At 47.4% G+C, this 25,862-nt stretch overlaps 2 protein-coding genes across 5 annotated transcripts in view; one reads left to right on the top strand and one right to left on the bottom strand.

Annotated features, from left to right (window-relative positions):
• Positions 1-16,943, top strand: part of MPG (N-methylpurine DNA glycosylase) — a 45,224-nt gene extending 28,281 nt beyond the window's left edge. Inside the window, exon 4 of the mRNA XM_067551188.1 lies at positions 15,425-16,943. Within this exon, the coding sequence (XP_067407289.1) occupies positions 15,425-15,804 (380 nt within the window). The 3' untranslated portion in view covers positions 15,805-16,943. The remainder of the gene's footprint in view (positions 1-15,424) is intronic.
• A 1,516-nt stretch (positions 16,944-18,459) lies between these two features.
• Positions 18,460-25,862, bottom strand: part of NPRL3 (NPR3 like, GATOR1 complex subunit) — a 103,707-nt gene continuing 96,304 nt past the window's right edge. For all 4 annotated transcript variants that reach the window (XM_067551182.1, XM_067551184.1, XM_067551185.1 and 1 more), the window contains one exon: positions 18,460-19,606. In XM_067551182.1, the coding sequence (XP_067407283.1) occupies positions 19,441-19,606 (166 nt within the window). In that variant the 3' untranslated portion in view covers positions 18,460-19,440. The remainder of the gene's footprint in view (positions 19,607-25,862) is intronic.

Below are 25,862 nucleotides of genomic sequence, written 5' to 3'. Positions count from 1 at the left end.
GTAATTAAAACCAATCCAGCAAATTACATAACATGTGATTTGTGGGATCTAAAGTAAAACACATTTTTCCTTTGGCAAAAACCAGCTGTGAAATGTCACATCAGACATAGTCATTTAACTAGCCACCACTTCAATGATATTTCAAGAGAAATCTCGTGCCTGATATACAAGAACCTCAGTGGGCTATTTTCCCTCCACCTGTGACCACAGCTGCCTTATTTCTAACACATCATTTCTCCTGTTATGTTTGTACATCATCAAGATTTAGAGCTTTACTTAGAAAGGAAACATTAAAGGATTAGGAAAAAATGCCTTATAGTGATAGACTCAGGGAGCTGAATTTAAAGGGTAAGGGGTGACTTGATTATAGTCTATAAGTAATCTACATGGGGAGCAAATATTTAATAATAGGCTCTTCAGTCTAGCAGAGAAAGGTATAACATGATCCAATGACTGGAAGTTGAAACTAGATAAATGCAGACTGGAATAAGGCATACATTTTTAACAGTGAGAGTAATTAACCATTGGAACAATTTACCAAGAATGGTGGTGAATTCTCATCACTGACAATTTTTAAATCAAGGTTGGATGTTTTTCTAAAATAGTTGCTCTAGGAATTATTTTGGGGCAGTCATCTGTCCTGTGTTATGCAGAGAGTCAGAATAGATGATTACAGTGGTCTCTTCTGGCTTTGGAAGCTATAAAACATTGCTTTCACATTACTGAGTGGTGGATATGTTTTCAATGGTAAATTACTAGATCATAATGTCCTTTTTCCTATTCAAGGGGTTGTTTGCCAGCAATCTCCTAGGGCTAAGTTGTAACTTTATTTCCTCCTCTGGGTAAGGAGAAACATGTAACTGCACCCTCCTCCCCAGGAGCAGAACAGAGCAGAGAACAAATTGTGACTCAGTCCCATTCCCTCCTCTGCTCCTCCCATGCATTGGATGGGAAGTAAGTTACTCCCATTGTGTACCTGGCCAGTTTCCTTGGCATTGAGTGAAGGGAGGGTCTCAGCTGGGAGAACTGGGTGAGGAGTCCAGCAGCTGGAGTCACAGTCTGAGCACGGCACTAAGGGGGTGGGCTTCCTTTCTCTTAGTCTCCTTGCGGCTGAATAAGGGCTGGAATAATCTCATCCCTAGTAATTTGTTACTGTGACCATCACATAAGTATTTGCAGAGTTGGATTTGGGTGGGTGTGTGGATGGGTTGAGAAGTGAAGGGGGATTTCAGGAGATGAGTGCCATGTTATGTAGTATTTTCTGTGTTGTTATATCATCTTCATTTCCAGACTTTCTCCCTACCCAGGGATAGAATTCCTGGCTGGGTATCTTTGGTTGTCTAGGCTGTTAGCTGGACTGCGCTGAAACCCACTTTCCACCTTAGTTCATTTTTGACTAAATTTTTTGTTTCTAAACTATCCCTTATCTGAGCCATGTGTGCGTTAACCAAGATCTCCAGTGTCACTGGACATTTTATTAAATTTAGTACCAAATAATAACCACAAATGGCTTCTCAGAAAGCATTTCTTTCTTAATGGAGACAAATGAAGGCATAAAAGGAAAATAAAGAACATGTTAGACTGGAGTATTTTCCTTTGCAGGGAGTATGACATCTCAAATTGATGCAAATTATCTTCTTCTTCCCCTTTTCCCAGCTAGCTGGAGTCAGGCATGGATTAGTCTTTTTCAGGTTTGCTGGTTCAGTGCTTGCTCCATATCCACTCTGTCCTCCCGTATACAGTCTCTCCACCATTTTCTTGGCTGTCCTTTTGTACCCTGCCCACAAACTCTAGTCTTAAGTGTCTCCCTAACAGGATTCCCTTCATCCGTGCTTTATATATGCCCATACCAGCTCACCTTCCTCTCTCACAGCTTCTCTCTGATACCACAGACCTTGGTTTCACTCCTAATGACGTCATTCCGCATGTGGTCTAGCAATGTTACCCCTCTCACTGCCCTCAAACATCTTATTTCTATGGCTTCCGGTCTTCTCAAGTGCCTCGCTTTGGTTACCCATATCTCTGATCTGTATAGAAAAGCTGGCCTTACCATGGTTTTGAATAGTTGTCCCTTAAGTAGTCTGGGCATCGATTTATCATAAATCACTCCAGTTATCTTGTGCTAGCCTTTCCCTGTGCTCAGCAGCCTTGCTTGTGGTTCTCTTTTGATTTCTCCAGTTATCACTAACCAGTCCTTAACATACTTAGTGCAGAAACCTGACATAGGCACTGGCATTCGATAAAGATATTTGTCTGTCTTGGATCTACATGAGTCACCCATGTGACTTCAGGATTTTCTTTACCCATTTTGAAGCCACAGTTATAGTTCCTTTTTCCAGGCATCAGTTGCCTGGACCAAATCTTCCTCACTGTTGGCCAGTAGTGCAATATCATCTGCAAAGATCAACTTCTTACTATCTTCCATTTGGATTTGCTTATTTATAAAGTCCATCACAGTTATGAATAGTAAAGGACTAAATGCTGATCCGTGGTGGAGCCCAACCTTCATCTCAAAACTCTGTTACATTGAAGGGTGTCTGCACTTTTGCCATGGAACTGTCACACAAGCCCATCACCATCTAGACAAGGTCCTCCAGTACCCCCATAGAATTATAGCAAAGATACCAGCAGTCTCCTAGATACTTTGATGGCTTTCTCCAAATCAAAGAAAGCCCAACCATGCTCCACGTTTCTCTCCAGCTTCTTTTTAATCCACTGTCTAGAAATAAACATACTATCTGTCGTCACTCTTCCTTTTCTAAAACCAAACTGTTCCTTTCCTGAAATGGGCTCCACTATTTGGTGAATGCGACTAACATTTTCATGTAGTGGGACAGCAAGTTAATTCCTTGGTACTTTTTGAACAGTCGCGCATGTCACCTTTTGGTTTGTATATCAGTACCAGTATGGATTTTCTTCTGTTTCAAAAATGCATGCAGGACTCATGTGAGCCAGTATACATCACAACTGTGGGACCGGAACCAGTTTTTGCCAAATGGAATGCGAGCAATTGAGGAAAAAAAAAGGCAAATTTTCTGTCTGCAGTTTCCAAGATGGAGACTCCTCAGACCAGTTTTTGTAGTGTATGGAGCTGGTTCTAGATCTTATGAGTCATGATGCAGATTTATTAAGCAGGCTGTCTCTCATCACTGCATGTACTTATTCCGAAGCAAAGTATTACACAGTGCACCTATAGGGGTGTTCTTTGCTGTTCTATATAGCTCCCTTTTTGGAAAGAACATAGCTGACATTCCAGTAAAATGGACTCCCAAGATCTCTCCAAGATGCATTTCCAGAAAAAACACTGAAAACAAAATCTTCCCAATAGCAGCACCATGAAAGCAAATTAGAGTCTTTCAATTGGAGCCATATGGCATTGTGGCACTGGAGGATTTCTTGGGTCAGTTTCTGAATTAGGAGAGGGAGGAACCTGCAAGCTGGGATTTTCTCCCCTTCTTGTTCCTCAGCTCTTTCTGTCAAGGATTCGCCCCTTCTGCTAACCTCATGGAGATTTCTAAAAACTCGGGCTTTCCTACCTATGTTGTACAGAGAGGACGGGCTGTCACAGCTTCTTCAGAGAAAATTCCTCTGGAATCTCTCAGCCATCTCTGCCGTTACTGCTAACGAGGATGTGTTATCTCCATCTGAAGTTAGGCAATCACAAACCAAACCTGTATGGGCTGTGTCTGTCTGGGAGTTTGCCAAAGTTGAAATCTCTGACTTTATCAAGGCGCTGTGAGGGAGGTGAAAAATAGAACAAACTTTTCAGTGCAGAATATTTTAGTCTTCGGAAAAGACACTCTCAAAATGTTATCAGACTCCTTTTTCCCTTAATTCAGGGAAGGTCCAGGACAGAGGGCTTGATGAAATGAAATGAAGAGATTATCATCATTGAGTTCCTTCCTTACTTCCTTCATTGCCATTTTATGGCTAGGAAAATGGAGGTGTAGCGAGGTCACTTTAAAACAGTGAGTCAAAAGCACTTTCAGCCCCTTCCCTCTGTACCTTGCAGTTGTTGTAGTTTTATAATCACATTGTTCTAGCCTCTTAAAAATGTGTTTTTCCCCACACAAACACCGGAACAGCTGTCACCGCACACAGTGCTGTCCTGCACAAAGGAGACTTAACAACCGCTAGAGAATTATTTTGTTTTCATAGATTCCAGTACTTGAAGGGACCACTGTGAACATCTAGTTCAACGTCCTGTATAACACAGACCACAGAACTTCCCCAAAACAATTCCTAGAGAAGATATTTTAGAAAAACATCCTGTCTTGATTTAAAAATTGTCAGTGATGGAGAATCCACCATGACCCTTGGTAGATTGTGCCAATGGTTAATTACTCTCAACTGTCAAAAATGTACACCTTCTTTCCAGTCTGCATTTGTCTAGCTTCAATTTTGAGCCATTGGATCGTGTTATACCTGTCTCGGTTAGATTGAAGAGCCCTCTATTAAATATTTGCTCCCCATGTAGGTACTTATAGACTGTGATCAAGTCACCCCTTACCTTCTCTTTGTTAAGCTAAATAGATTTGAGCTCTGAAACTATCGCTACAAGGCAGGCTTTCTAATCCTTTAATCATTCTCATAGCTCTTCTCTGAACCCTCTCCAATTTATCAACATTCTTTTTGAATTGTGGACACCAGAATTCCAGCTGTGGTTGCATCAGTACCAAATACTGTGGCACTGAGGTAGAATAACGTCTCTAGACCTACTCAAGGTTCCCGTTTATGCATCCCAGGATTGCATTAGGTCTTTTGTCCATAGCATCACATTGGGAGTTCATGTTTAGCTGATTATCTACCTTAGCCCCCATATCTTTTTCAGAATCGCTGCTTCCCAGGACAGAGTCCCCTACCCTGTAAGTATGGCCAGTGCTCTTTGTTTCTAGAGGTATACATTTACATTTAGCTGTATTAAAACACTTATTGTTTGTGCATGCCCAGTTTACCAAGGTGCTTGCCACGTTGTGTTCTGTGACCCTGTTTGGCTCCAGGGCTCCAGTTGCAAGTTTCAGTAATGGTAAAAAGTGTGGCAAGGGGGGAAGAGTTTTTAATGTTGAGCACATCCCCTTATACGAGTTGTTCCCAGTTTGCAGGGGTTTGGGGCAGTGGATGTGGGCTAAGGCCAATAGAGCCATGACTGAGGATCCAGCAGCTGTGCCTCCCCATTACCACAGGGGCAGCTGCAGCGGTGACCATGAAGTAGGTCTGCTGCCATTCTGCATCTTCTAGATCAGTGTTTCTAAGCCTTTTAAGTAGCAAGTACCCTCTAAGTTCTGAAAATTTTAATAAGTACCCCAACACTCAATTTTCCACTCTGAGAAATACAATCCTTTTCCTCTTTACCGCTGGATGACTGTATTTCTCATAAAGCAGGAGAGTTCTGAGTTCTGCAGTGCTGTGTGGCTGTGGCAGATCACAAAATCTCCCTGCTGTTTCTCCCCTCCTTCTTCCTCCCCTTCCTCCATATAGGAGCAAAGATCAATGCCAGCCAATCACGATGGCCTGTTGGCGGGGTCATGTGGTGTTCTCACACGGGTGGGAACTTGTGAGGTATGAGCAAGCACTAGCAGCCCACCAGAGTGGATAGCAGCGCTCCCCATGGCTGCCCCTAAGGGGGTGCGGGCCTGGGGCAAATCATAGTGTGGGCCCCTCTTAACATTTTTATACTGGTAAAATCTGGAGCTGTCATAGTTGTCAATTTCACTGTTCAACTACAGCAGTGAAATTGTCAAGTAAGCCTGCTGGTAGAGCCCAGCTCCAGGACTGGGCAAGCCATTGGGCTCTCCACTTGGCTTTCTGGGCACCAGGCTTTCAGCCGAGGAGGGGAGCTGCCCCTTGGGCAAGTTGTAGTCGGCTGCTGTCTGGCTGCCAGCTCGGGAGGTGGGCAACTGCCACCTGCTCCAAGCTGGGGCAGAGGAGGCTTCTGCACAGGCTGGGATCCAGGGATGCGGGCAGGCAGCTGCTGCCCATCTTCAAACTGGGGCACGGGAGGCTGTCCCTCGGCTCAGAGCTGGGGCGCAGGTGGCAGCCACCCATCTGTGAGCCCAGCTTGCAAGGTGCACAAGGCTGCCACTGGGCTCCCACCTGGGAGCTGGGACCAGGCAGGATCAGGCGGCTGCCACCCAGCTTCCCAAAAAGTCAGTGGCTGCTGCCCGGCATCCCAAAAAGCTGGCGGCTGCTGCTCAACTTCCCAGGACTGGGGCGGCTGCCGTCTACCTCTCAGCTGGGACTGGCCGGGAAGCAGGCGGCTGCAACCTGACTTCCCCAGAAGTCGGCGACTGCCACTCACCTCCCTTCACTGGATTTTTTGCTGAATACCCCCTGCCTGTAGCCCCAGGGGTACGCTACCACAGGTTGAGAAGCTATGTTCTAGATGGATTTCCCTCCTCCCATTGGCCCTCTCATGGTACTGCCCGGTTAGTAGGGATTTGGCCCCAGGTTTAGTATCCCATTCTCAGAAACTAAATAAAAGGAGCGGCCTAATTATTTAAGTTAGAAGCCACTTAAAACAAGCAGAGTAGCTAAACTTTGTTACATCATTGTAAATGATGTTGCAAATTCAGACATGGTTGAATGGCATGAATGCAGCACTGGGAGCTTGGAGCTCCCAAATTCTGATTCTGGATCCTGTATTGACCTGCCCTTGGGCAAGTCGTTGCTTCTCTCTGCCTTGGGTCCCTGTTTGTGAAAAGAGTGTGACTAGCCCACCTCTCCAGGGTGTTTGTAAAATATTTTCAAGATGGAAAGTGAGATAAAACCTGTCTGCTCTCACTAGAATCACACTTACGATAAAACACGAATGGGTTCAGTAATGTTCAGTTTTGTGTCAAGGGTCCCAAGGGTGCATTAGAATGAGATCAGTGGGAAGACTTCTTGGATTTTGCTTTGGAGCCATTCCATTGACAACAAAAATCTCATGAAATGATCATACAGTGATCTTGTTGTGTCTGACACAGTGTGACTCAGAACAGTTGCAATGACTTAATCCCTAACTGCAGAGAGTCATGGGAAACTGAACTGACAGGAAAGTCTGGCAAGGAGCTGCACAATACATAAACAAATGCTCAGTTTCTTTAAACTAACTGGAAGTACAGTATGGAAATCACACACAAAGAACTTTGCTAAGGTTCAGTTAAGGTTGTTGCCACATATGTCTTCTGTTCTCTTCCTATTCCCACACTCCTACGTGAGGAAGCCAGGAAACACCCAGTTAAGTTTCTGCTTCACACACCTTACCTCATCCTCCCCCTCTTCCTGGCCCCCCCCCCTTACCCCCCCCAACCACCTTGCTGTCTGACTCTCAGACCTGGTCTGCCCTTGAATGCTGCACTCATTGAACTATTTCTGGGTTGGGGCGATTTATTTATTTATTTAGCCAAATAGTTATACTGCTAACAGCCATAGGGTGGACACACAGCAGTGTAAAGGTGACTTTTATTCTGGTAAAGTTGTTTTCCTTCCTGTGTGAGAATAGCTGTATTGTAATAAAGCACCTTTACACTGATACAATGTGCTCACAGTTATGAGGGCTGTGTTGTTTTAACTAGGCCAATACAGCAAAAGTGGGACAGCTGTCCAGTGTAGACAAGCCCTCATTCTGTTGCTTAAACTGCAGGAAGCTATTTCAAAGAACTCCCCGAATGCATTGTTAGCCTATCTAATTGTGACTGTGCCGCTGGAAAGGAGAAGGAAGTTTGTGACCTCTGCCAACAGGCACCAGTTTCTCCAGGTATTAATGCTGCTACACAGGTCATGGTGGAGGTCCTGTTGGTCTGGATGAATAGGAGTCCTGATCTAGAGTTTCTGGTACAGTGAGAATGGGATGCAGCTTTGGAGCCAAGGGGAAAGGCAAGGTGCTGCGGTTCCTGTGTCACCTGTTCTCTCAAAGTCCAGGCCATGTTAGGGTGGGGAGTAGCTGAGCAGAGTAGAGCAATCTGACTGATCCCAGTAGCACAGCAGGTCTCGCGGGATCACTGCAGCAAATATAATTTAAAACAGTTCCTAAACTGCTTTAAATTACAGTGGGGGCCATTTTGGCTGTTGGCCAGGTCAGGATCAGGGAGCAAGAGAAGTGACACATTTTCTCCCATGGCTGCTTTCCTTAGCTGCTCTGAGGATGAACTCAGCGTGGATGGGACTCTGGCCCTCTAGAACCGGCATTGGGTGCTGACGGTTACAGTGTAATGCAAACAATCCTCCACTGTTTTCATATTCTGTAAGACCATGTCTGTGCTACAAAGCCAGCAAAATGACCTTGATACATTGGAGAGTTAGTCTATTTAAAATCAACAAGATGAGGTTCAGGACAAGTGCAAGGTACTACATTTAGGAAGGAAAAATCTAATGTACAACTAGAAAATAGGGAGTAAGTGGTAGTACTGCTGAAGAGGATCTGGGAGACAAATTGAATATGAACCAGCAATGTGATGCAGTTACAAAAAAGACTAATATCAGTGTGGGATATATTAATAGGAATGTCATGTGTAAGACAAGGGAGGTAACTGTCCCACTCTACGTGATGCTGGTGAGACCTCAGCTGGAATACTGTGTCCAGTTCTGGGTGCCACACTTTAAAAAAGATGGACAAACTGGAGAAAGTCCTGAGGAGAACAACAAAAATGATGGAAGTTTAGAAAATCTGGTCTATGAGGAAAGGTTAATAAAACTGGGCATATTTCGTCTTCTTAAAAGACTAAGGGGGAATTTATAACAGTCTTCAAATATGCTGAGGGCTGCCCACCAAAGGAAGGATACTAAGTAATTGTCTTAATCTGCAGCAAGGGAGATTTAGGTAAAGTAGGAGGAAAACCTTTCTAATTCTAAGGAGAGTTAAGCACAATAGATTTCCAAGGGATGCTGTGGAATCCTCTTCTGTGGAGGTTTTTAAGAATAGTTGGACAAACATCTGTCAATGCTGGTCTAGGTTTACTGGGCCCTCCCTCTGCACAGAGGACTGGACTAGACAACCTCTTGAGGTCCCTTCTCTGTATTTCTGTGATTCTGTGAAAATTAAGTATACTGGTAAAAGTTCAGTTATGCTGGTTTAAGGGTATCTACCCTAGGGGCTGCTGTTGGTGTTCTGTTGTGCCAGCAAAAATCCCTAATGTGGACACAGTTATACCAGCCAAATGGCACTTTTACTGGTATAGCTTGTTTTGATCAGGACGTTGGGGTGAGGCTGTGGTAAGCTGTATCTGCAGAAGCACAACTTTACTGGTATAAGCTGTGTCCATAGTAAGAGTGCTTTGCTAGTGTAGTTTACTGTAATGCCTATAGCATTTTATAGCAGTATAGTTGAACCAGCAAAGTTCTCCTACTGTAGACTTGGCCACAATAACTCCAGAAATGGACAAGGATAGGAGAGTATTTGACACAAGGACTTTCTGGGCTCTCCCGGCAGGGTCCTGAGCTTATAATGGGATCTGGGGCTTTTTTTTTTTTTTTGCTGGTCTAACAGCAATTATATATATTCATATAGAGTTATAACAAGAGTCCTGTAGCACCTTAAAGACTAACAGATTTCTGCGGTGTTAGTCTTTAAGGTGCTACAGGACTCTTGTTTTTGCTGTATACAGACTAATACGGCTACCCCTCTGGAACTTTTCATATAGAGTTATGGAGCTTAAATGACTCCGTGGAAGTGTCCCACTCCCTCCCACTGAGGTACAGTAGTCACTCAAATGGCTGTGGTAGGTTTGTTTATTACATTCATCCCCATAACTCTCATGAGTTAGTATGTTTCCTCCAGCGTACTGGTATTTTGATTACATCAGTGTTTGCTATCAGTTCAGAGGCAGAATGTTGGCAAGGGCTGCTTGGGCCAGCGGGAGGCTGGAGACAAGAAGCTTTGTACGCATGTCAACTGCAGCCTTGGATTCATTGATGCTTTGCCATTTTGTCCCCTGGAACAAGAAGTATGGTATAGCGTGTTGGAACTGCTGAAGGCTTTGTTCAGATGAGCTCATATTGTGGTGCTTTCATGTATCTTAATTATATCTTTAGATTCATAAAAACATAACTAGCCAATGGGGATTTGCAGATGCTTTTTATCTCTCTGATGAGAGTGAAAATCTCTGTGGACTTCACCAATCTAAATCTGCTCCATATGGGCTTTACTTGTTCACAGCCTGCATGTCACTGGGCTGGGTTTCAGCAATTGATGGAGCCCATCCCATGAACCAGTGAGTGTAAGTGGGTGCACAGCTGCTACTGGGGAAATATAGGCGGGGAGCGTGAGGCAGTTTATTGAAAAACCTGGCAGGTGTCTGTCAGTGTGCATGAGTCTACAATATATCCTGGCAACAGCAAAATAACCTGATACAAACAGTCTTACCTGTGCCCTGAGGAGTTATGCTGGGTCTCGTCTGCCCAGCAATACCCTAGATGCTGCATCCAGCTTTTCCTTGGCTTTCCTGCATCCTGTTTTTCCTGAATTTGACTGTGCAGCTGCCCCACTGCCAGATCTGGATGAATATGCTGATAAAATCCAGGGTACTGGTGTTTTCCTGTCAGACACTCTGTTGCTCTGCATGCATTTTCCTGTATCTTTCGTATTGCAGACAAGCACTTAGAAGAAGATGCTTTGCAGGCGATGAGTCAGGGTCATTGGGGAAGTAGTATTTTATTCTCTCCAGCAGCTGAAAGTTGTTTCCACAAATGAGAGCTAGAGCAATTCCTAGAAAGAGCAGTTCGGCTGCATCCTGGGGGTGCTGGCCTACCCTACGGCTTCCTGGTCTCTGACGATTCAGAAAGAGAATTGGCATCTTCACTGCTTTAGGATTCCAGGCTTTATCGGTGTCTTTGAGTCTACTCCCTGCGTTGAGGTTTGGGTTTTTTGTTTAGGCATGTAATGTAAGCAGATAGCACCTCTATACAGGAGCCAGCTGTTCTGGCCTGCACCACTGAACAACGTACAGCATAGATGGCCTGTTCTCACTCTGTATAAATCCATGGTACGCCTACACCTTGAATACTGTGTGCACTTCTGGTTGCCCCAGCTCAAAACAGAAATATTAGAATTGGATGAGTACAGAGAAGGGCAACAAAAGTGATTAGGGGTATGGAACAACTTCCGTATGAGGAGAGGTTGTAACAGTTCAGCTTCGAAAAGAGACAACTAAGGGGGGATGTGATAAAGTCTATAAAATCATGAATGGTGTGGAGGAAGTGAATAGGGAAGTGTTGTTATGTACCACTTCATGTAACACAAGTACCAGGGCTCACCCAATGCAATTAAATAGGCAGCAGGTTTAAAACAAACAGAAGGAAGTACTTCTTCACATAATGCTTAGTCAACTTGTGGAACTAGTTGCCAGAGGATGTTGTGAAGGCCAAAAGTATAACTGGGTTAAAAAAATGAGATAAGTTCAAGGAGGAAAGGTTTATCTATGGCTACTGGCCAAGACGATCAGTGATGCAATTCCATGCTTTGTGTCCCCCTAGGCTGCTGACTGCCAGAAGCTGGGACTGGGTGACAGAGGATGAATCACGCTATAATTGCCCTGTTCTGTTCATTCCCTCTGAAGCGTCTGGCACTGGCCACTATCGGAAGAAGGATACAGGGTAGATGGACTATTGGTCTCACCCAATATGGCTGTTCTTATGTTCTTATTCTATAAATGGATGCCAAGATAATACCAAAGCCAGCTGTTGGAGCCAGGGCTCCAGGGTGTGTGGGCTGAGGTGGCTGTGGGGTTAGGGAGGGAAAGTTCTAGCTTTCTGGCAGGCACAGCATCAGCCTGGACTGAGCTTTGAAGGATTTAATCTGTTATTGTAGGAAGAAAGTAAATGTGCTTGGGGTGAGAGCATCGTGCATGTCCAGGAAAGCAGCCCCTGGGTTCTGTAAGTGCAGGGGACATGGGTTCCCATTTTCCCAGATCCTAGATAGAGGGGCTTCCAGGGAGCTGTGTGTGTGTGTCGGAGGCAGCACACCCCGCTGTGCCCTAAGGGAGCTCCATGTGGTTCAAACCCCAGTGCTCACATTAGTGTAGAGGACGACCTGAGCCTCCATAATCACTGTGTAAAAGCTGCATCACTTTTAAGGATATTCCCAAGGAATTTAGATTGATTCCAAATAGTGACCACAGTAACTAACAAGCAACAAAAGGAACTGGTGTAATTAGTATTTGCTTGGAATTCTTTACTTGGTACTAGAAATCACTAAAGCTGTCCTCGGTTCCCTCTGGAGTTCTGTCCCTGCATGTGTCTGGGGCACAGCTAGGAAAAGTAGTTGGGTCCCCAAGCTCCCGTCTGAATGCTCAGCTTGCAGGGCTGCTTGTCCTATGAACCCTCATCAGAGAAGGGAGCTGCTGGAAACAACAAATTGCTATTGTCTGTCAGAAATCACCTTGCTGGCTTTACCCAGCTTGGATGGAGAGCAACAAGGACATCAGAGGAGTCCAACGCAAGGCCCACACAACACAGCAAACTGTTCTTTGCTAAACACACCCAGCTGTGCAGCAGACGGGAATATCAGGGTGATGCTCTGGTGTTTTATGTAGAGCATGAAAAGAAATCTGAGCCGGTTATGAAGCCAGGAAATGCCATGGAGAAGCTGTGAGAGATGGGCATTGACTAGGTCCTGAATGGCTCCAGATGTTGCAGGCTAATTGCAGCTTGTGAGGGAGAGATTACTGTGGAGCTGGCGTTACTGAGCATGCAGATGTTGGAGGTAAAGAATTCTGTGGGTGGCCAGCAGCACAGGGAGTGTTGTGTATATAAGAAATGCATACATGAATGGTCTACCAAGCTCTCTGCTCGCCCACTCAGGATCATGGAAAGAACCTTCCTTACCATAAACATGGAAAACATCCGGGTAGCACTTTTGTTCCCACTTAGATTTGGGTTATTTATCTGGGGAAGACTGCTTTTGTTCAGGGCTGTTCTCCCAGTCAGGAAGAGCTGCAAGAGTTCAAGAACATGCTAAGTGCAAAGGCTGTAAGGAGCTGAGATTTCCCAGATTGTCCTGAGAATGGACTGAGATTCCAAAGGATCAGTGACCCCATTTCCCAGATGATTTGAATCTTGAGGTGCACACTCCTGCCATCCACGGGTTTTTGTGCTGCTGTGAAGCTCCTGTGGCCACTTATGCTGGCTTTACCACGAAAGTCTGCTGGTGGTGCAGGGCAAAGCCACCGTTCTCCACTCCAGGATCCTGCCCTGTTCACACTCCTTTCTTATGGGCCCACACATTTATTTCCCTTGACTCTGTTTTCTGCAGAGCCCGGTTCAGGAGTCAGTCTGTGCTTTCCCCTGCAGGGAGTCAGACGTAATCCCCAAGTATAGAAGCTTGTCCATGCACAGCATTGGGCTTGCCTCTTGCTTTGCACTGTATCATTCACACTAGTGCAGAGTGGGTTCACACACACTGTGCAATGTGCAGGGCACCGGGGAACCTGGCCCTATGACTCCTCAGGTCACACTTATGCCTCATGAAGGACAGAGGAACCAGTGCACCTGATTCTGAATTGGATACAAGGCAGAATGTGGAAAATATTTGCAGTACTTGGCATCATAGAACTATAGGGTTAGAAGACCTTGTAAGGGTCATCCATTTGAACCTCCATCAAGATGCAGGATTTGTTGGGTCTAAACCAGCCAAGACAGATGAAAATCTCCAGTGAAGGAGCTACCACAACTTCCTTTGGCAGTCTGTTTCATTGTCCCACTGCTCCTACGGATAGGAAGTTTTTCCTGAGATTTAATGTAAAACGGCTAAGCTGTAGTTTGAACTCATTGCCTCTTGGCCTGCCCTCTGTGGCAAGAAAAGAACTTTTCTCCATCTTTTTTTATGGTAGCCTTTCAAGTATTTGAAGACAGCTAACTGTTCCCCCTTGATCTCCTCTTTTCCAAACTAAACATATCCAGTTCCTTCTGCCTTTGCTCATATGGCTTGCATTCTATCCCTTTGATCATTTTTGTCACTTGCCTCTGGATCCTTTCCAGATTCTCTACATCCTTTGTATACATGGGTGACCAAAATTAGACACAGTGCTCCAGCTGGGGCCTAACCAGTGCTAAGTTTAGCGGTACTATCACCTCCCATGACTTGCATGCTAGACCTCTGTTAATGCAACCCAAAATTGTATTTTTTTTTCCAACAGTATTGCATTGTTGACTCATACTTATTGCCAGAGTGATTCATCAGGCCAAAGCTGTGACTGTCCTGTTCATCTTTTATGTAGTAGCAGCAGCAAGTCGGGGGGTGGCCAAGCAGCATGGGAAGAGGGGGGTATAAGTGGGCTTCAGGAGTAATTAACCATTAAACCTGTTTTGAGATAGAGATGAAATTGCTTTTTGACAACTGGTTCCAGACTCCACAGCTTTGATCTGTGGCTGCTCTGCTTCTGGGTGGGTCAGAACCGTCTCATAACTGATGTTAGTAGTGGCACAGTTCTGGCATGGATGATATTTTTGGGACATACCCATTGTCATGCCAGTATTGTCTTGGGGATCAGAACGCAGTGTTATACTTAGAACAGCAGTCCAAGGCCCTTCTGGGGCCCAGGACGAGGGAGGAGGTGTTGCTGAATCTGTGAGAGCAGGCAACTGAGGACTAGGCTTGACTGGCTCCAAATGGTTCAGGTTTCCTTGAGAGTGTGTTAGGGGAGAGGCTTCATGTGGAGCTGGCATTACTCATTGTGCAGATGTGGGAGATGAGGGGTCACATGGCTGGCCAGCAGTACAGAGAGTTATGTCTACAGCTCCCTGCACTAGTGAGGGGCAGGGGGACCAGCCAGTTCCTTGTGCCTCCCTACGGCAGTGTACAGACTGGTGGGCAGCACCTGAGTCAGAGCTGCAGAGGTCTGTGCAGTTAGAACCTTCCATGGCCCCATAATGAAGGCCCCGTTTTGGGCAGGCTGCAGCAACTTTCCTGAGGCCCCAGCTGATTCTAATTGGGTGGCTGGCTATTGGCACTAGCCCCGGGTGTGTTCAGTTCCCTGCTCTGCCACAGACTTCCTGTGTGACCCTGGGCAAATCAATAAGGGTCAGACTTTTAAAGGGACTTAGGATTTTCATACACCCATTGATTTAAATGGAAACAGGCCCCAATACAAGTAGGCACCTAAATTCCTTTAAAAGTCTGGTCCTTAGCGCCTCAGTTCCCATCTGTAAAGCAAGGATAACATCAGGCCAGGGTGTGGTGGGGATCAATACACTGAAGCTTGTGAAGCGCTTTATACGGTAGTGAAGTACCAGTGATTGACTTGTGCCTTTTGAGTCAATCTGCTAACCATGGGATACCAGTTAATAGAAGGGAGGGGAGCTGTGTAGGATTTCTGTGTGGGTTGGAATGAACTCTATGTTGCTCTCAACCCTCTGTACAGAATAACACATCACAGGGCTCAGTGTGCACAGCCAGGGGTGAGAGGCCCCTGTAGAGACCATGCTGATTCAAGTTGTTCTTGTTCCACAGGGGAAGGGGCTGCGGTCCTGCTCCGCTCCATAGAACCTCTGCAGGGCCTGGATGCAATGAGGCAGCTTCGAAGTGCTCAGAGGAAAGGATCAGCCAAACCACTGAAGGACTGGCAGCTGTGCAATGGGCCCTCCAAGCTCTGTCAAGCACTCAATATTAACAAGAGCTTTGACCAAAAGGACCTGGCTCATGACACAGCAGTCTGGATGGAGCCTGGTGCAGAAGCACTGGGAGAGCAGGCCATGGTTACCACGACCAGAATTGGTGTCAACTACGGTGGAGAGTGGGCACAGAAACCGCTGAGGTTTTACATACGAGGAAACAAATGTGTGAGTGTTGTGGACAAGAAGGTGGAGAGAGAGCAAGGAGCTGCTGAATAGAGAGGTATGGGGCCAACCTCGCCAGGACTGGGTTGGTGGTAAGGCCTGTGTTTTCATTGCCAGCCCCAGGCTCTGGCCTGATGGAACCAGGACATGGACTGGAGAGAGGTGCTGCTTTGAAAGCTGTTTTAATAATAAATGTGCTTTGTTACAATGAAATGAGTACGATGGGATGTCTGTAAGAGCCATGCTCACTCCCACAAGGCAAGCTTCTTCTGGGGTTTCTGAATGACACTGGGCTTCCTTTGTGAGTATTTAGGGCAGAGCTTTTAACGCCTTGGTGAAAGCAATGAGAGTCCCAAGGCTAGAACCCTTCAAGCAGGGGAGGGAGGGAGGGAGGGAGGAAGGTTTGTAATTATGCTGACAATTCCATCTCTTGCAGCACCTGACTCATTCTTCTGCTTCCAGTCTGCTTATCCCCTGCCCCAGCACCCAGGAATGCTCACATTTGATTTCTGCAGCTGCTGAGCCAATGCCCACCCTGGTTCTTTAGTGGAAATCCCAGACAGTCAGTGCAGGTGAATGTGGGGGACAAGGATGCTCTGCCAGCTGTGTGAGCACAGATGCTAACTGCCCTCAGCATCAAACTCCACACTGAGCTAGCTGATACACCAGTGACTGATGCAGCATGCAGAGAGCTGTTGAAACTGCTGTGATGCATCAGATCCTGCACGAAGTGCAGGAAAGTTAAAGGGCTGAGGGCCAGACTCACAAGGGTACTAGGCATGTAACTGCCGGGGTGGGCACCTGAGTCCAACACTGAGGGCTTGCTCATACTCGTGCTTACTTAATATAACTTACCTTGCATGGGGTGTGAAAAAGCCACCCCCCTGCATGGGAGCTAGGGAACAGAGGCAGGGCCTTGCACAGGCTGATTCTTGGAGGGCAGGGGGTGTGGGCCTTTGGGCAGCCTCTGCTAATTGTGGGGAGAGGTGGTGGAGGATGTGTCAACCTGGCCTGAAGAGGAATACAGCTGCAGCTGGCTGGGGCTGGTCAGTGCTAGTGTGTACAGGCAGACAAGGGGCTGGGCCCAGCTCCTGCTCCTCCCCTGGGTAAATAAAGTTAAACATCCTTGTTCTGGGGCACCTGGCATGGAGCCCAGCTGGGAGGTGGCTGCTGTTACTGTACTCACCATTGCTGACTAGCACTGGGTAACTGAACGTGGGGAGAGAATTCCACTGCATGGCTCCCACTTAACAGAGACTTGGAGTGGCTGTCTCACTACCGAAGGTAAATTACTTTGCTCACCCATTCTCACCTCCTACTCAATGATCATCATTAGGTCTTAAGTACCAGACTCCACCTCCCCAATTGTTCTCAATGCACCTGGATATCTATAAGATGCCTCTGTGTTACCTATTTTCTGTATTACTGCATCTGAAGAAAAGAGCTGAAGTCTCTCGAAAGCTTATGCCTGCAAATATTAAATTTGTTAGTCTTTAAAGTGCCACAGAACTCTTGTTGTTTTTGCTGTATACAGACTAACAGGGCTACCCCTCTGGAACGCTCCCACTTATAGCAATTCCAGCCAACTCCTACCTGTAGAGTGAGCCTCCAGGCCTGCTCTTGTGTTAGTGTCATTGGCACCTGGGAACCACAGGCCATTTGCTATTAGCTGAGAGCCCTGCTGCAGAAGCCACGGCATGCTGGCTACCTTCCCAGTACCCACCCTACCAGAAGAGTTCACATGTGACCAGAGTTGGGGGATGGTCCCTGGAATGGGGGCACCAGGTTTGAGGGAAGCTCTGCCACCCCACTCCCCTTGCTGGGACATTCCTATTGCAATATTGAGTGTGACTTAAGGAGATTTCTCTCTCCTTGTCTGGGCCCTCCCTGCTCCCAGGGAGGGGCAGGCATAGGCAGGGGCCTCACCCTTGCATTTTGGACTTAGCATGGTTTGTTGGCTATTCAACACTGCTGAGGATCTGGGTCACAGAGAAGGCAAGGCTACTGTTGCAGCACTACAGATGCAGGGAGCCTGTAGACTTTATTCACCTCTGGGGGGCTGACCTTGAGCTCAGTGGGGCAGGATAGCTGGCAGCAGGCTGCAAGAATGAGCCCTACGATCAGGTGGCCCACACTGGGCAATAGCATCTGTTCATAGCCACTGAGAGTGCCGGGCGGGAGTTGGGTAACACTTTGTGTAGTGTTTAGAGGAAGGACTCAGAGAAAAGCCCCACTGCTCCCTGTACTCCAGCTATCTGAGCAGAGTTCAGTTTCTTGAGCAACTCTTGGTGTCCCTTAGCTAAGGCAGTGTGCAGGCTTGGTGCATCCCCCCCCAAAAGCTGCTGTGTGCTATGGCTGCTGACTAGAGAAGCTCCCTAGCAGGAAGGACCAGCTGTGATTTAGACACAGCAGGCTCAGCCAGCCCCAACTTTGCACTAAAACTGCTTCTCCTTAATTATTTTTGAAGGAGAGGCTAGAGCAGTGGCCCCACTCTCACCAGCAACAAGGAGAAGAGCTTTGGGGAAGAAAAGATGGTTGGAAAATGTTGATGTAACAGTGCCAGGTTTGGAAAATTCTGTGAAAATGAGCAGAGTACAATCACCACCAGCACCCCCTGCAACCAGAGAGGGTACAGCACCCAGAGACAAATCCAGCTCCCTCAGACAAGGATGAAGAGAGCAACTTCAGCTCTACTCCCATCAATTGGGGCCTGGAAGCCGAGGGAACAAAGCCTTGTAGGCAGCTGAAGGAGCTAACTGACAGCATCAACATCTGGCTTTTCACTGCTATGGAAAAGCAGGGCTGGCTCTGCCCAGTTCTAATGCCAGGCTGGAGAAAGACCAGGCACTCTTAAGGCCTCTACATGTTGACAGCACCTGCCCCACAGACATCATGCAAGAGGAAGATAAGACAACGATGGGGCTGTCAGTCCTTGCTGAAGAAGCCAATAGCTTAAGGCAGTGTCTCCTGGGGGCAGGCCCTATGGCTTTTCCACATGCCCCTGTTGGTGTAGACAATGACAACTCCCCACAACTCTGCCAAACTAGCGGGCCCTCACTGAAGGCTTCAGTGGGAGGTTCAGTACCTCTGCCAAGGGATTCAAGGTGCTGAATTCAGGAGCTAGGGTTCACGCTCAGCACAGGCCCACTTCGCTCAGCACTTCAAGCTGCATGTGAACAGCCATTCAGGTTGGGGCTTCACACACACCAACTGTGTCAAATAATTTAAATAGGGGTAAGGTGTTTCCGGTGTGCCAATCTCCAGTCAAAGGACAGTGTTATTTATTCAGCGACATCAAGGTAAAACCTGCCTTCAACTCCACACCCAGTCTGTGCGGGGAGCAAGGCTATGCTGGCTGAGTGCCAGGGACTTGGGGAAGGCACTGTGCAATGGCACAAGCTGGCTTGAACAGCATCACTTGGGTGCTCCTCTCTATCCACACTGACATGCATCTCCTGTGTGCAGAGCGTAGAGCTCCTCCCACAGGCAGGTCAGCATTCACATCCCATGAGGCAGCAGGGGAAAGGGAGACAGAGGGGGTGACTTGCTGAGGATCACTAGGCAGATTAATAGCAACAGCAGGGACAGAACCCCTGGCTGCTGCTACCCTGCCCATCTATATAAACAAAATATTAAGACTGAGGGAGCTGAAAACACAGAGGGGCAGTTCCCCTCCCCGACTCCCCACAGTCACTTCAAGAGGGACTGGAAGACTGAAATCACAGGGTCCTCGTGGTTGGTCACTACCAGCACGCTGCGAAATTTGTCAAAGAGCATGAGCAGCTGAGAGCGGCGCATGTTTTCGTTGTACATGATTTCCTCCAAGTGGTGCCGTCCTCGGAAATAGTGTAGTAGCCTGCAAGGCAAGAAGAGGAGAAAGTGAGCTCCCACTTGCTCCTCTGCTGAGCACAAAAGGGCAGATGTTCCACACACCCATTACAAGACAACGCCTCAGCCCTTGAAACAAGCTGGACATGGAGCAGATCTTTTCTTTTTAAGCATCAGTTTAACAACCAAGGCTGAATGATACAGAAACCAGGTTTTTGGGGCATTTTGCTGAAGAGGAGCCCAAAAAAGGGAGGTTTCACAGACTAATTTAGGCAACTTCCTTTTGCAAACAAACAAAATCCAAAACACTAGCCAAGGCACTGCCATGCTGTCACTAAGAATTAGCTACACAGCCTGCCCAATAGTTACCCATTTCCTCCTCTATTCCAATAATGCACCATTACCTTCTGGATTAGCAAATACATTCACTGAGATCAGCCCAAATCCCCTCACAAAAAGACCCAGGCTGGGCTACAGCAGCCTCCCATTATGCCTAACACCTGCAACCCATGTGATGTGTATTAGGGCCGAGCAAGACACCAGCTAAAGGTTTACAACTCCAACTGCCTTGAAGCTAAGCTCCCTCCACTATGGGATTTGCTGCATCTCGATGCCTGGATTGCCAGATCTTTGAGGCTGGGATACTTTTTAGTAAGTTGTACGCCACGTAACCCTAGGGGGTTCTGATCCCAGAGAGGGATCTCAGGCAAAGACTAAGACAAGGCTGTGTTTACAGTCACTTTTCAGGGAGAAGCAGCTTGTGTTTCCTTGCCTTTAACACAGTTTTAAAGGATGCAGGCACCAAGCCAAACCACTTGTCCCAAACCATCGTCATTTGTGATGGGCTGCTTCTCACCTCAGCCAGATTGCACCATGTTTCCACAGTGTGTGCCTATATTGGCACTAGGGTGCTACCATTAGAAATGCCCCAAGCCAGGGTACAAATGCAGGTCTCCTGTAAGTGGGAGCAAGAACAGTGAAGGAAACCTTTGGAAACAGAGTGCAGGTAGTTTGCTGCTCTGATCCCACTTGTGGGGACAGAGTCCAGGCCTACACACACTGAATATGATTTATTGCTGGAGTAAAAATGGAAAAGGACAGAATGCACCACTCACACTGAAAAACTACAAACCATAGTCCCACTTCCAATTCTTCAGCTGGTCTGCCTCTCCCACATTGCCACAGTTTCAGTCAGGCTCCAGGACATCAGCCTGGGAACTTTCCTAGGTCACAAGAACTTGCCTTTTCTCCTCCTGACACATGCATGACTTACTTTGTAAACCTGCTAGTAACACAGAACAAACACCCATACCTCCAGAGAGCACCCATGCCCTTCCTATGGCTTTTCAACTGCTCTCTGGCTCTCAAATTGCCAACTCAAACTAGGAAACCATATCAGAAATCTAACGGAAGATGATTTGTGTAAATACCTCATTTTGTATAAAATGCTAAGTACCGAAGTCTGTTCTTAACGGAAATTCTGGCTGGGGGTTACCAGGGCAAACCTCGGATAGCTTTAATGTCCACAGAAAGCAAGCAGGGCCTCATCAGAAGACACAGATTGTCACGAACCCCACTTATCTTAGAAGGATGAAACCAGTGAGCCTACTCTCCTGGGGTTTGACCCTAATGATTAGCAGTGTGACAGGCTCACTCTTTACCCAAAGCGCTGCACAAGGATTAGTTAATTCTGCCTCACTGCCCCGTCTGCCCCCAGGGGTGTTATTCCCACTCAGAGATGGAGCCTAGAGACACAATGCCCAGCTACAGACCATTTCCCATGCCAGCTCCCTGGGGGAAAGGGGGTGTGTGGGGTGGGCACACAGACTGAATTAGAGTCTTGTTACAGATTTGGCCACACAATGAAAAAGTGGCAGAGCCAAGCTGAGAGCCCTGGAGTCCCTCTTGCTGCAGACTGAGTCAGTGAGAGCCAGTGAAACACTGACACAAGGTCACTTTCCGGAGCAGAACTGCCAAACTAACCCTCCGAATGATCATTCATGCTCTCTGTTCTCTGTTGAACGTTTTAGTCTACTCAACATCCTCCCTGGATCTTGGGAACCATATTGCATGTGATGTTGGAAAGGAGTCCAACTCGTCAGTGCCTGCACACACCAGCCCAGCTTCACTTCACCAGCTGAGTATATACATATGCTGGGCTGTGTTAATGCTGTCATACCCTAGGTACTAAACATACCCCCTGATATTAAAAGCCTGTCATACCATTCAATCTTTCTGTTCCAATGCAGGACTGGCACTGGATATACTGTTTTTGGTTGTGCTTTTCTAGTTTCCACCACTTCCCATAGAAGACTGTGCCACAGTCTTGATACATCTCCCTGTTACCCTACTTCTCCTGATGTGCAGCCTAAATACCCTTCTCATTTCATTGCCCCAGTGAACTATAGGGGAGGAATAGCTGTGTAACAGTACACTCTCCTTCACATTCCAGCTACTTAGCTTTCCCTTATGAGTCATCTCCTCCAGCCCTTAGTCATTTATGTTATTCTGCTCCAAATTCTTTACAGTTTGTTGTCTTTGTTCTATTGCCCTCTTTCAGGGCCCAGCGCTGAATACTTCAGTCTCACCAGTCACATAAGGCTCTGTTTAATCAAGTCCTAACTTCCTCAGACAGTGTGTGTCCATAAACTTCATCTAGTATCACTTCTCCAATATTTCTCCCTCCTTCTGCCTGCATGAGCTTCCAGTTATTTACCCCCCACTACTAGCTACCTTCTTCCAAGCTGAACCACACTGTCTAATGGCGGCAGAGCCCTTTGCATTATCATTCTGCACTACTGTTTGGAATAACTCCTAACAAGCATCAAAGTAGTAAAACAATAGACAACTCTTATTAAATTATATATTCCACTTCCTCCCCATCTCCTGCCAGTGCAAGACTTCTTACTGCAGTGGGAAGTATTCCCATCCATGTATTTAAAATAGCTGCTTGAGTGCAAGTGATTACTACATGATTGTCAATGATACAGCCAAGGCAGGAATGTTCAATACACGTTCATTCTGCATTTGGAAAGAATCATGAAAAGGCAGGGCTGGAAGAGACCTCAAGAGGGCATCTTGTCCATTTCTATTCCTCCTCCTCCCCCAGACACTGAGGTTGGATTAAGCAAACCTAGACCATCCCTGATAGATAGGTCTAATCCGTTCTTTAAAACCTCCAGGGATAGGGATTCCACAGCCTCTCTAAGTAGCTTGCTCTAATGTCCAACTCCTTAGGAGTTAGAAAGTTTTCCCTAATATCAAACCTAAATCTCCCTTCCCGCACACTAAGCTGATTATTTCTTGTCCGACCCTCACTGGACATGGAGAACAATTGATCACCATTCTCTTTACAACAACCTTCTACATATTTGAAGACTTATGTCCCCCCTCAGCCTTCTCTTGTCTAGACTTAAGCCTTTCCTCATAAATCAGATTTTCTAAACCACTTGTTTTTGTTACTCTCCTCTGAACTATCTCCAATTTCTTCACATCTTTCTGAAAGTATGGTACCCAAAACTAGACACAGTACTACAGCTAAGGCCTCACCAGTGCCAAAGAGAATGGAACAATTACTTCCTGTGTCTTACATAAGACACTCTTGTTAATATATTCCAGAATCACATTTGCCTTTTTTGCAATTGGATGATATATTCATATCAGATAATGATTAAATACTTTCCATTCTAATAGTAATTAGGAAGGATGTTAAACAGTATCAACTAAAGAACAAGGTTACTTACCAGTAACGGCCGTTCTTCAAGATGTGTTGCTCTTGTCCATTCCACTATAGGTGTGTGCATGCCTCCGTGCACAGTTACCTGGAATGTTTTTCCCCTTAGCAGATCCCATAGGGCCGGCTCCGGCGCCCCCTGGAGCCCTGCGCACATGCTGCGGTATATGAGGCGCTGCCAGCCCTACACCCCTTCAGTCCCTTCTTTCTGCCAACTCCAACAGTGGGGATGAGTGGATGGGTTGTGGAATGGACATGAGCAACACATCTCAAAGAACAGCAGTTGCTGGTAAGTAACTTGTTTTTCGAGTGCTTGTTCATGTTCATTCCACTATAAGTGACTAACAAGCAATACCTTTGGATGTGGGTCAAAGTTACCGGTGAGCTGCCCTCAGCACTGCTCTGCCAAATCCCACGTCCTCTCGCCTGCTGGATGATGGCATAGTGGGACGTGAAGGTATGCACCGACGACCAGGTGGCGGCTCTGCAGATGTCCTGCAGGGGCACTCTCTCCAGGAAGGCTGTAGATGAGGCTTGAGCTCTGGTTGAGTGTGCTGTGATGGTTCCTGGAAGCAGCACCCTCGCCTGCTCGTAGCAGAACTTGATGCATGATGTAATCCATGAGGAGATGCGCTGGGTGGAGATAGGTGAGCCTTTCATCCGGTCAGCTACTGTGACGAAGAGCTGTGTCGATTTCCGGAATGGCTTTGTACGCTCAATGTAGAAGGCCAGGGCTCGTCTCACATCCAGTGAGTGCCATCTCCTCTCCTCCTCTGAACCATGAGGTTTGGGAAAGAACATGGGGAGAAAAATATCCTGACTGACATGGGATGGGAGAACAGTGATCTCCCCTCTAGCGGCTGATGGAAGGCCGAAATGACTGTCAAGTGAACCTTCAATGAGGCCAGCGCCAGACCCTGGAGCTTTAGCTGGAGCAGATACTCCAGGATCGCCTGTATAAATGAGAGGCTGGGTGGGATACCCCGGGACTCCGCCCAACAGATAAACCATTGCCATTTAGCCCAATACATGACCTGTGTGGAAGGCTTCCTGTTGCCAAGCAAGACTTGCTGGACCTGCACTGAGCAGGCTCTCTCGTACTCCATCAGCCACAGAGCCTCCAGGCCGTGAGGTGCAGGGAGTCCAGATCCGGGTGCAACAGGCAACCATGGTCCTGGGATAGAAGGTCCTGCTGCCTCGGGAGCTCGAGGGGTGGGGCGATCGAAAGGTCCAGCAGCATGCTGAACCGGTGCTGTCTTGGCCAGGCTAGAGCGATCAGTATAATGTCCGCTCTGTCCCTCTTTATTTTCAGCAGGACCCTGAGCAGGAGCGGAATGGGCGGGAACGCGTGCAGGAGGCTCCCCGTCCAGTCCATGAGGAATGCATCGGAAATCGACCTGGTCTCTCGACCCTGGAGAGAGCAGAACCATGAACACTTCTTGTTCCAGACTGATGTGAACAGGTCCACTTGGGGAACGCCCCACTTCCAGAAGATCGTAGATGCCACCTCTGGGTGTAGCAACCAGTTGTGGCGGAGTAGAAACGACCTGCTGAGGCGATCTGCCTCGTCTTTCCTCACTCCCAGAAGGTGAGAGGCCGTCAAGTGGAAATCATGCCTCACAGCAAAGTCCCACAGATGGATAGCTTCCTTGCAGAGGGCTGAGGAGCGTGCTCCCCCCTGCCTATTTATGTAAAACATGGCTGCAGTGTTGTCCGTCAGCACCTGCACCACCCTGCCTGTCAGGAATCGGAGGAACACCTTGCACACTAAGCGAATGGCCCTCAGCTCCTTCACATTGATGTGCAGGTGCCTCCTCCCTCAACCAGATCCCCTGAGTGCCTAGGTTGGCGCTGATGTGGGCCCCCCAACCTACGTCCGAAGTGTCAGAAATTAGGGTGACCGATGGGACCAGTTCCTTGAACGGAACGCCCTTCAGCACTGCCCGGGGAGTCCACCACCAGTCTAGAGAGGCTAGGACAGGCGGGCGAACTGTGACCACCTGGTCCAGTGAGTGTCTGCTCGGAACATATACCGAGGCTAATGATGCCTGAAGCGGTCTGAATCTCAGGCGAGTGAGTCTCACTACCTAAATGCAGGCTGCCATGTGACCTAACAGCTGCAGGCAGTGCCTAGCTGTTGTCGTGGGGCATCGGTGCAGCTGGGAGATGATGGAGACCATCATCTCAAAGCGTGGCTGAGGCAGGAAGGCTCTGGCGTGGGAAGCGTCCAGGGTAGCCCCAATGAACTCTATGCGTTGCACTGGGATTAATGTGGACTTCTGTTCATTTATGAGTAGTCCCATCCTGCGGCACATGGAGCAAGTGAGGGTCACTCTGTTCTGCACCTGGGACCTGGACCTACCGCTGATCAACCAATTGTCCATATAAGGAAAAATTTGCACACCTTTTCATCTCAGGTGGGCAGCCACTACCACCACGCACTTGGTAAACACCCTCGGAGCCAAAGATAGGCCAAAGGGCAGGGCTGTAAACTGGTAGTGAGAGCCAGCCACCATGAAGTGAAGAAAGCGCCTGTGGCTGGGGAGGATAG

Source organism: Emydura macquarii, unplaced genomic scaffold (assembly GCF_026122565.2).
Source record: "Emydura macquarii macquarii isolate MOO-44397 ecotype Brisbane River unplaced genomic scaffold, CSIRO-AGI_Emac_v2 contig_1348, whole genome shotgun sequence".
NCBI lineage: Eukaryota > Metazoa > Chordata > Testudines > Chelidae > Emydura > Emydura macquarii.
Note: the sequence above shows the minus strand (reverse complement) of the source record. Positions and strands in the feature narration are given on the sequence as shown.